The sequence below is a fragment of the Eurosta solidaginis genome, chromosome 3 (assembly GCF_040869045.1).
Source record: "Eurosta solidaginis isolate ZX-2024a chromosome 3, ASM4086904v1, whole genome shotgun sequence".
NCBI classification, from domain to species: Eukaryota; Metazoa; Arthropoda; class Insecta; order Diptera; family Tephritidae; genus Eurosta; species Eurosta solidaginis.
In genome coordinates this window covers 154,569,439-154,580,778 of record NC_090321.1, presented here as the reverse complement: position 1 = coordinate 154,580,778, position 11,340 = coordinate 154,569,439, and the positions used below count along the sequence as shown (strand labels likewise).

General features: G+C 39.0%; 2 protein-coding genes across 15 annotated transcripts in view; both read left to right on the top strand.

Moving 5' to 3' along the window:
• LOC137244405 (uncharacterized) overlaps positions 1 to 11,340 on the top strand; it is a 40,222-nt gene that overhangs the window by 10,086 nt on the left and 18,796 nt on the right. The window lies entirely within an intron of this gene.
• On the top strand, positions 2,555 to 10,913 carry LOC137244401 (protein transport protein Sec24C-like). Of its 13 annotated transcripts, none has more exons than XM_067773364.1 (10): positions 2,555 to 2,736; positions 3,370 to 3,466; positions 3,528 to 4,016; positions 4,081 to 4,293; positions 4,354 to 4,583; positions 4,641 to 4,972; positions 5,026 to 5,522; positions 5,580 to 5,730; positions 9,340 to 9,664; positions 9,724 to 10,913. In XM_067773364.1, the coding sequence occupies exons 4-5, from the start codon at positions 4,148 to 4,150 to the stop codon at positions 4,523 to 4,525; spliced, it is 318 nt and encodes a 105-aa protein (XP_067629465.1). In that variant the 5' UTR covers positions 2,555 to 2,736; positions 3,370 to 3,466; positions 3,528 to 4,016; positions 4,081 to 4,147; the 3' UTR covers positions 4,526 to 4,583; positions 4,641 to 4,972; positions 5,026 to 5,522; positions 5,580 to 5,730; positions 9,340 to 9,664; positions 9,724 to 10,913. The 13 variants fall into 13 exon arrangements, with proteins under 13 accessions (XP_067629465.1, XP_067629467.1, XP_067629464.1 ...); XM_067773366.1 differs by having other exon boundaries at positions 2,555 to 2,837; positions 3,401 to 3,466; XM_067773363.1 differs by having other exon boundaries at positions 2,555 to 2,837.

Genomic DNA, 11,340 nt, shown 5'->3' with positions numbered 1-11,340 from the left:
AACGACCTAATTTCCTGCAACAATGGCATACTTCAGCAGGATTCTACTTCAATGAATATTATCATCTATAATCCGTCCACTAGCATCAACAACTCATCGTTTTCTGCATTTAAGCCAACGGATACAAATTCATAAAACCTATTTATACAGCAGCTAACCAGACCAATGGATAATTTTGTATACACAAAATAGTTGCTGATTTCATTGCAAAGGTCTACAAGTAGGATATGAAGCAACACGCACATACACAGCCACGCTCGCCTGATAAAATGCTTGTTCTTGTTCGTTTTTTTTGTGGATGCTAAATCTGTTGCTTTAGAAATCGTTACAACCATTAATGATTCCATACCAGTACGATAATTAAAATTATTTCCAAGAAAAGTGTAGTAGCTGCTAACGAAAACTGCGTAAAATTTTTATCGTAAAATTACAAAGAAATATCCTTATTTACTTCGAAACGAGCACTTAATTACATCTCTCTTTAAAATCCATATGTTTTGGACAATTTTAATTAACAAATTGTAATACTTTATTACCGGGGACGATTGATAAAACACGACTAAATCCGTCGGGGGAGGTCTTAATAGACGCGTTTTTGCCTCGCTTCCAATAATTTGAATACTTTTTCGCCTTTGGACTATTGATAACAGGACAAAATCCGTCTTTTCATTTCTCTCCCAGACCTCGGTTTCAAACTTTTTCGCGGAGAACTATTGAACGGGTAGAAAAACTTAGCACCGGTGTTTGTATTCTTAATACTGGAATAAGTACGCGTCCTCAGATACCCTAATTGAAGACTTTTGTATCATTTTCTGTAGAACCCTTATAGGTAAACTACATTTTCATACTAAATTCGTTCAAAAAAATTTACCATCACAGCAACCCATATATAATATTCCGCTCCTTTGTTTGTTTCCCTGCGTCGCTTTCTACGACGGCAACCCCGATAATTTTGACATTTCGGTCACTGTCAAACGCATGTTCCACGCCCGTTCCACTGAGTTCCACAATAGTTTCACACTGACCGAAGTGTCAAACGGCAGTGTGTTGGAAAGAGAAAGGAATCGTTTCCTTCTCATACATATCATACTTGTAAACCTGCCAAAGATGACTTGATACGAAACTCTCTCACTTTTTGCGCTCTCACGAGGGATTTATCTCAAATTTGTGCTGGAAACAATCACAGATAAATACCTCGCGCCAGCTGAAGCGGGTGCCAGAACAAAAAATGTGCGAGCCAAAACGGAAAACGGGCCAAAAATTTCGGTAAACTTTTGTTTGACCTAAAACTGTAGAATAGCTTTCAAACATTATGGGAAAAGGGATAAAAATACTTTTTTTAGTGTAAATATTATTAGTTCGAAGGCGGAAGGTAAATATTATTTCCCAATCAAAATTTATCACTAAAAACAGGTTTTGTAAATATGAAGTCCCGATGCAACCAGTCCATTTTGATCACAGAACCTGGAACATCAGACATGTAAGATAAAACCTATCCACTAAATGATGTTAATTATTATATCCTAGGTCCGATTTACTCAAATTTCAAAAGAATATTTGGTTTTCACTGTGAGTTAAATGCGTTACAATTTTTGACCAATTGATTTAATCAAAATGTAAATTTTACTTAGATTTGTTTATTTTTAACTCTAACTAGTGGTATTATTGTAAAATAAGTTTAAAGAAATGAATATTTTACGACTATCATTTTATTAAATGATTGAAACTATAATCGCCGAAATGTATGTCAAAAATCCCCATATTCAGATCTATTCATTTTCGTTTGGAATGGCACAATTGACAAAAATTTGCATTTTGACAGCGCTCTCTCAAAACAAAGAGTTGCAAATCCAATCATCTATGCGTACGACATACGTCGGTGCATACTTGCAGCCATTGTAAAGATCTACAAGTACGATATATAGCAGCACGCACATACACAGCCACGCTTACCTGATAAAATCCTTGTTCTTGTTCGTTTTTTTTGTGGATGCTATTTGGCACTGTTGTACTTTTTAGGTCCAAGAAAAGTGTAGTAGCTGCTAACGAAAACTGCGTAAAATTTTTATCGTAAATTTACAAATAATTTTCCTTATTTACTTCGAAACGAGCACTTAATTACAAATTGTGATACTGACCGAAGTGTCAAACGGCAGTGTGTTAGAAAGAGAACGGAATCGTTTCCTTCTCATACATATCATACTTGTAAACCTGTACTATGGCCGAATTCATGTTATATGGTCAATATACATATTAATGTACTACGCTAATTACATGATATTTTAAAGAAAGAAAGTCTGGTGCATTGTTTACTTTATAGTTTGGCAGCTTAAATAGAGCTTATGTTGCGAATAGAGTCGAAGGCAGTGGACTAGGCGGTCGAATGTCACTTAAGCTGCCAAACTATATAGTAAACAATGGATTAGCTTAACGTTAAGGTGCATCCCTGTTATTATCATAGTTTACAAATAAATTTATAAACGATTTTTGGTTAGTTACTGCCCTGCAAAAATCGTGTGACCAAAAACGCACACAGACACACGAAATTTTGACAGGGGTGACGATTTGGAATGAAAAATTCTCCAAATGAAATAGCATGTTGACAAATTTAGCTTTCCCACAATGTATCGTGCTCTCTCGCACCTATTATTTTTATTGGGATAGCAAAATACGTCATTTTTGCGTGCAAAAAAATCCGCCATTTCTAATTTAGCAGAGACAGCAAAACATTTGGTGGTCGAAAATTTTTTCAATTTTGAGAGTTTTAAATGGAATATCTCCGGAAAGATTTAAAATTAAGAGGGAGTTCTCCAGATCACATATATATATATTTTAAAGTGCGCAAACTTATAATTTAAAAGTTATTTGGTGTTAAAGTTTGCAAATTTCTATACAAATTTTATGTGTATACGTATATATATGTGGCAGCACAGCTTTGTAATTTCATCAATAAAATATATGTGTATATATATATATATATATATATGTGCATGTTGCTACAAAAGCGCGATTGATTTACCAAAAACATTTATAATAAGTGAAAACAATGCAAAAATGAAATGTGAAATATACAAAAATGCAATTTAAGTTTATCGTTGCCAATTTATATAGATATGTATGTGGATTAAGGTTTTGAAAGATGTGTAAATTGTAATTTAAAGTGCTATAGAAATTTGCTAAATTTGCAAACTTTAACAACAAATAACTTTTAAGTTATAAGTTTGCACACTTTAAAATATATATATTTGTGATCGGGATAACTCCCTCTTTCATTTGATACCAAGTTTTACCCCTAACTCGGGGGGTGCTTTTCTAAAATTTTACCAAAGTCTAATATACAATGATTTTTGCTGTTTATTTCGACAACAGTTTTTTATTTGATTTTTGTGCTCATCGAAAGACATCACAATTATGTAGCACCATGCCGCGAATTATGATAAAAGATGGTGTGTGGAGAAACACTGAGGTAAGCATTTGACGTGACTGGTTACTCTTGGCCATTTATTAACTAAATTGATAACTTTCAGCATGAAATCCTCAAAGCAGCTGTAATGAAATATGGTAAAAACCAGTGGTCACGTATTGCATAACTGCTGCACCGCAAATCTGCCAAGCAATGTAAGGCACGCTGGTACGAATGGCTTGATCCTAGCATAAAGAAGACAGAATGGTCATGGGAGAAGGATGAAAAGCTTTTGCATTTTGCCAAATTAATGCCAACACAATGGCGTACAATTGCGCCGATTATTTCAGAGGGTTAACTGGCACCAATTGTTCACCAAATTGTTCACACCAAATTGTTAGGTACAGGATTCGCCACGGGTAGGTGAGGTTGGCAATCACAACCCCCTGAATCATTTTGGTCGGCAGGTATGCCGCGGATATATTCTTGGCACTTGTTATTGATGGCTTTTATGATGCCACCAACGAACCTGGACAGACGCCAATGCTCAGTCAACCACCCAAGCCGGGTCAACCTTCAATACCCGGACACGTCCGGACGTTCTGGTTATAATGTATGTTAATACAACTAATAATTTACAAATTTGCTGATGATTATTTTTGTGTTATTTTCTTTAGCAACCACCTGCACCTGTTACAGCCGCAACAGTATGATCAAGCCCAACGCCGTTTAGATCCCGATCAGATGCCAAATCCGATAAGCGTTATCATTGAAAATAAAAATAGCGCTGGTGGTGCTTTTATTACTAATGAACAGGGTTTATTACCACCATTGGTGACCACAAAATATGTGGTAGAAGATCAGGGTAACTCCTCGCCACGTTACGTTAGGTATCGATAATCGAAATTAATGTTTTGTTTGGCAATTACATTGATCTTTCTTCTCTGCAGGTCGTCTTTGTATTGCATACCTGCAACAGCTGATTTGTTAAAAACAACAGCTTTGCCCATTAAACTTACCGTCTCACCAATGGCACGCACGGTTGAGGGTGAATATGAGCCACCCATTGTAAATTTTGGTGAATTGGGTGCAATTAGATGCAATCGTTGCAAGGCTCAATAGCAACTTGTAGATGCTGGTCGTCGTTTCCAATGTCTAATGTGTAAAGTAACAAGAGATGGTAAAAAAAATATTTCACTTTTACTTGTCTTCATTGATCCATATTTTTTCTCAACAGTGCCAACTGCATATTTCCAACATTTGGGCCATACCGGACAGCGTGTCGATAAATATGAATGTCTTGATTTTGTATTGGGTACATGAGTATTTGTGTAAAAAATGCTTGGGTACCGATAGCTCTCATGGTAAACCTCAACTCATATCCAACATCAATGCCTCGCATTCAATTGTGGCACTGTAAGCACTACATTGGGTTCACGTAGTATTGACAAGCATATTGTTGATTCCAGTGGTAAGGCCACAATTTCAAATGATGGGGAAACCATTATGAAACCATTGGATATTGTGAATCCAGCCTTAAAACTCTAGTAGACATCGCCAAATCTCAAAGTAAGTTTTTTGTTATATTAGAATGTGTAGAATAAAAATGTTTCTCTTATCAGGTCGGCGATGGCACCACTGCAGTAGTATTTTAAGCATGTGAAATCTTAAAACAAGTTAAGCCAGATGTTGCGGAAGGCGTGCATGCACGTATCATCATTAAAGCTATACGTAAAGCATTACAATTATGCATGCTAAAATATGACATGGCTGTACATGTCGAAGCGCCAATCAAAGGAGCAACAAAGTGTTATTGGAAAAATGATCTGCCACAGCAATGTCCTCTAATGTCCAAGAGTATCAGAAAATTGTTGATGCTGAATGGCGTATTCTGTAGAATAAACTAGCTAAGTAAGGCGCCAATGTTGTGTTTTCTAAATTGCCAATTGGTGATGTTGATACACAGTATTTTGCAGATCGTGATATGTTCTGTGCTATTCATGTACCAGAAGAAGATTGGAAACGTAGAATGAAAGCTTGTGGTGGTGCTGTTATGACTACAGCTAATGATATTAATTCAAGTGTTTTGGGTCAATGTGATTACTTTGAAGAACGTCAGGTTGGTGGTGAACGTTTCAGCATTTTCCAAGGTTTGACATCAATTTCATTTTTATAGTTTATAATTATTTAAAGGTTGCGTTAATGCTAGAACAAGTACATTGATTTTATGTGGCAGTGTTGAACAATTTTTGGAAGAAACTGGGCTTCGTTACATGATGCTAAATTGCTTGTGCGGCGTACAATTAAACATGATTCTGTTGTTGCTGGTAAGTCAAAATACAAATTGAAAAAAATGTCTAATCTTAGGGCCTCATTCTCTATTACGAAACGAACTTTCGATGCGGATCAGAGACGAATCGCTAGTGTATTTGCACTATGTTAAACAATGGCAACTTATCACTTGACAATTACTTTTGCCTTCCTGTTAGTTAGAAAGGTAAAGACCGAACGAAAATGATAGAGAATACCATTGCTAGACGATATCGTTTGGAGGCGAATCGTTCGTCTGAGCTATCGTTCGCAATACAGAATGAAGCCAAATACCCCCAGCGGGTTAGGGGTCAGAATTTATCTGCGGTAGGTATGCCTGTCGTAAGAGGCGACTAAAATACCAGATTCAAGGGGCTGTGTAGCGCAACCCTTCAGGTTGCCAGCGCAATATATAGCTTCTCCAAACCCAATTGTCAACCTCACCTATCCGCGGCGAATCCTGTTTCACTAACAGACAAGGATCTGTGGGGGGGGGGGGGGGGGGGGGGTGGATAGGGAGGGATGGCCTGAAGGTTTAATGTGGCCACATAAATCGTTCCCAAGATAGTCGGGCTAGCACTTTAATGGTGCTGTGTTACTGGAGCGTACCGGATCTGTATCCGGCTAAAGGACCATCACATCGATAACACTCCCCAAACCCTTCGGGGAGCAACCTTATCGCTACAAAAACAACAACAACATTGTGTCCAAATCCCGAAAAAAAACTATAAAATTTGTGTCAGTGAAATGATAATTATTACTTTTGGTTGTTAGTTTTGAGGCATCGTCATCGAGTTCCTTCTGATCGTATATGCCGGTTCTTTTGCATTCTTTTACATGCATAAAGTGCCGTTGAAGCCTTCCTCACCCTCTCCTCCACGTTGAGCTTCCATGACAGCTTACTGTCTAGGATCATTCCTAGATAATTTGTGCAAGGTTTCTCCCTTAGGGTCGCCCCTCCTAACTTAGGCCTGGTCCAATTAGGGACCTTGTACCTCTTTGTAAACAAGACCATATGCAACGTCATCTGCGTAAACCGTAAGTTTTTCTGGTCCCTCGTAGAATCCCCTAAGCAGCTGGTTAATGACCAGCGTGCACAGCAGAGCTGATAGCACCCCTCCCTGCGGAGTGCCCCTGTCCCCTAATTTCGTGGCCGCGTACAATCCCCATTGCGATGTAATCTTACTGCAGTTTAACATGCAGTCGATCCATCTGGGTAAGGCTGGATGTACTTTAACGTAATTAAGGCCATCAATAATCGCTCATTTAGAAAGCCCCGGCAATGCTTAAGAAGACTTCTAGAGCATATTCCTTATATTCCAGGGCTTTTTCTATGCCTATTACCACCCTATGCAATGCGGTGTCTACTGACTTGCCTTTGGTGTACGCCTGTTGTGTTGTGGAGAGCAGCTTTTCATCCACGTGGGACTTTATGTACACATCTAGCAGCCTCTCAAAGGTTTTGAGCAGAAATGATGGTAAGCTATTGGGTCTATAATCTTTGGGATACACGTGACCGATCTTCCCCGCCTTTGGGTGGAAAGCTACACGAGCAGTTCTCTAAGAGTGCGGTACATGATTCAGTTTATGCACCCATCGAATATTATTTTAAGCCATCCCACGACCGCCCTACTTGAAACTTGTAGCATGGCCGGACATGTACCATCTGAGCCCGGCGATTTCACCACCACTACGAGGTCCTCAGTAGTGTAATTAGGCAGCATATATGAATGCAGCTGTTTCCTTACCATTACTACAGCTCGCACCCGTCCTTCCGTTTGCGCATAGTAAACGCCAAATCCGCGCGCGCTAATTCCAGAAACCTTTCCTCCCGATGGAAGCCACGGCTCCTGGATCAGCGCGTTAGGAGGAGGAGTTCGCTCGACGCCACTTTACTGTGTTGGAGGTTTATCTGTAGGACTCGCAGCACCAATGGGCTGCTTGTCCCCCTCCAGCACCTTCATCGGGACGTCGTCGTCCTCCCCTAGCCCTTTTGGTTTAGAGTGTTCGAAGCCCCCTTCAGACTCTTGTACCTGTTGTGCCGGGTGTTCCTCTGTGCGACTCACAGCACCATCTGGCTGTTGGTCCCCTTCTAACACATTCGGGGTGACGTGGGCTACCTCCACCTGTCTTTTTTCCCTTAGGCTTTTGAGGTCCTTTTCGACTTCGCCCACGTCCAGCGTGTTAGGACTTTAATACCCGCGACTTCTTTTCCTGAGTCGCATATAAATTTTGCCTGTACCTAAGGACATTTTTCCAAGCTGCGCTTACAATATATCCTCCGCCTGCTTGTTTATTTGGAAGATGTATAACTGACCTTCCTCCGTAGGCCGAGATACAGTAAGTACCTTCCAATCCTGTGTCGGTATGTTCGGATTCTGATTCTGCAAAAGTCGCAGTGTATCCTCCGACTTCATCACGCATGGTATCCATACCTTAACTTTTGGTACCTTGGGGATTTGCGCTTTATCCACCATCTCAAAACGCGCGTTCGTGCCCTGCCTTTGGAGGTTTGGAACCACTTCCTCCAGCCACGCAAGCTCGCGATGTTGTCGCACGCTATCATCTTCATACCATTATACCATCCCCCGAATCAAAGGTTGGAAGGAGCTTACTTGGTTATTCCCGCATCATCTTAAGCTCCTTTTCTACAGATCTCCACCTTTCACTAGTCATCTGTTCGAAAGGACTGCTACGATCAACCAGCGCCACAGTCAGTGACTGCTTTGCCACATCACTCATTTTCTCGGGAAAAGCCGGCGTCTTAGTGTTATTTCCCTTTGGCACCTCCGCGAAAGCCGGAGTCTTAGCTCCCTCTGGCACCTCCGAGAAAGTCGGAGTCTTAGCGTTATCTCCCTTTGGCTTATCTCCTACTTCCATAGTTGGAACTTCCCTCTGACTCGCAGCCTTCGAGGTAGTTGCTACCTCGCTATTGGGGCCCATCTGTCTTACAGCTTTGGGCCTACTTGTCTTGTCTATGGGACTGCCCTGCGTCGCGGCTCTGGGACTGGGCCCTTTCTGCCATTCGACGCTTCTTCCTCATACCGGTTGCAGAACCGAGGGTTTCTCGCAGCAAACCTTTTGAACTGCCTTCGACCTACTTCTACCGCCTCATGAGCCCATGCCAAGCGCTCGATCTCCTCTTCTGTTGGGTCCACCACTGCTCCCAAGCACGGTCGACATTTGGCATGTTTTAAATAAGGTCACCGATGATTTGGTTGATGAAAATATCAGGTTTCGCGAGGCGACAAAACTGGAGAGATTGGGGAGATAGCTGTTTATTTTATTACAAAGTTCATCGATGTAGGAAACAATAGCATAGGCGTAGAAGCAATAGTGACTCCTGGTGGTAAAGGTAGCTATTGATATGTAGAAGTTAAGCAGAAGTTTGAATATGAGTTTTTTTAAGTTATAGCAAAAAAAGCGTTGAGGATTTTTAATATCTTACCAGGTACCTTCGTACATGTTTCTAAGAATGAAGAATAAAACCTATTCAAACTCAATTTTCACCAGGACAAAGCCGCTGAGACTTCGCTATACTTTAACATACAATACGTTACCCCATTTTAGCACAACTATCATTTTTTGATTTTATTAAATTTTATAAAATGTTTCTTCCTCTACAGTTCTATTTCGGTATTGGATGGTAAATATGGCTTTCGCATTTTCTCCATCAATAACTGTGAAAAGGTGGAAGAAATCTATGCGTGTAAATCTCACATATTATCTTGGTCGAGCGTTTCTTCAATAGCTCTCTAGTGGTGATGGTGACAGCAGAGAAACCCAACTGTTTACAAATGTTACACTTCAAAAAGAATCAAAATATCTTCCATTGCGTCTACGGCTCAAATACCCACAGTATATGAATGAATCGGTTGCACGAACTGGGTCTGAATACTGAAACAGTACACATATTCAAAATCGATGAGGAGGCTGTGATGATGGTATAGGGTGAGTTGTTGAATAACATACGAAAACCACTTTAACCCATCTATATATTTGCATTACAGCTAAAGCTTTACAAACAGCAAAATTGCTGGCGCCAAGCAATTGGAAAAGGCAGTGAAGCATTCATAACACTGTACGGATGGTGTAAAGTTAGAAACTGCTGTTGTAACAGCTGCCACCGACACAACGGTCATCTCTACTTCGCCGAGTAGCGGCTCGTCCGACTATCTATCGAAGACAGTATAATCATATCTTTTGCCAACACAGGTTAGCGATGTGCTTGCACAGGAAAAGATTTCAATTGGAAAACAAAAACCAATTAAGAGAGTTTATTTATTGTTAAAGTATTTTCTTTTCTTTATATCAACAGTATTAATTTAAGTTGCAATATCACGTACATATATAATAAGGGATGTGATACAATTGCTGTCGGAATTAGATTTGAAACCAATCAATACTCCTGCTAAGGGTTGTAGAATTATTGCTTGAATAATTAGATTTAGAACAATAATAAGTCTGACTTTATTACAAGTCGTACATTTTTAAGTTCATCAATTACGACAGCAATCGGATTCCACGACACCTTTGAATATTCTTGATTTGAAAAAAGAGTAAACGTAATCTGAATTTCTACTAAGCTTTAAGTTGTAGATTATTCAAATAATTGAAGTTCATTCTGCAGCTTAAAATTATTTTCTGCTCGCTTAGAAAAGATTTCAATTGGAAAACAAAAACCAATTAAGAGAGTTTATGTTATTATTAAAGTACTTAATTTTCTTTATATCAATTGTATTAATTTAAGTTGCAATATCACGTACATATATAATAAGGGATGTGATACGATTGCTGTCGGAATTAGATTTGAAACCAATCAATACTCCTGCTTTGGGTTGCAGAATTATTGCTTGAATGATTAGATTTAGAACAATAATAAGTCTGACTCAATTAATAGTCGTACATTTTTAAGTTCTTCAATTATGACAGCAATCGGATCCACGACACCTTTGAATATTCTTGATCTGAATTTCTACTAAGCTTTAAGTTGTAGATTATTCAAATAATTGGAGTTTTTTCTGAAGCTTAAAATTATTTTTTGCTCGCTTAGAAGAGATTTCAATTGGAAAACAAAAACCAATTAAGCGAGTTTATTTATTATTAAAGTTCTTCTGTTTTATATGAACTGGATTAATATAAGTTCCAAGTTCATGTACATATATAATAATATTGAAAATAATAAATATTGAAAATTCAATTTTTTTGGTTCATATTTTATTCATATGGCTGTTCCAGGTAAAGTAAATCTGCAGGTAAAATTCACATTATATGGCGGTTATATAAATGGTAAAACCGCAGTAAAATTGATTGTCAAATGACTCGAAAATGTAGAGTGAAATGACGGAAAAATGACCGCCATTTGACGAGCATTGTAACGTGTGTGAGCAGCACAGTGCTATGCTCACATCCTATAAGTGGGAGCGGAATGCACGATCACATTAATAGGAACGAAACGGAAAATTTGGTCACAAAAGTTCATCACGCCCATGCAAACGTGACTATGAATATAACCGCTGCAGAAAGTCACAATGACCGTAAAATGACTAGTAAAATGACGTGGAGCGTTTTTGCAGGGTGGTTACTGAGCCCATATGGTTACCTGCATTATTCATTATTACCATCAC

Coding starts and splice junctions, on each gene's coding strand:
- LOC137244401 (XM_067773364.1), top strand. CDS start 4,148: ATGCCAAATCCGATAAGCGTTATCATTGAAAATAAAAATAGCGCTGGT. Junction 4,294..4,353: donor TCCTCGCCACGTTACGTTAG/GTATCGATAATC, acceptor TCTTCTCTGCAG/GTCGTCTTTGTATTGCATAC.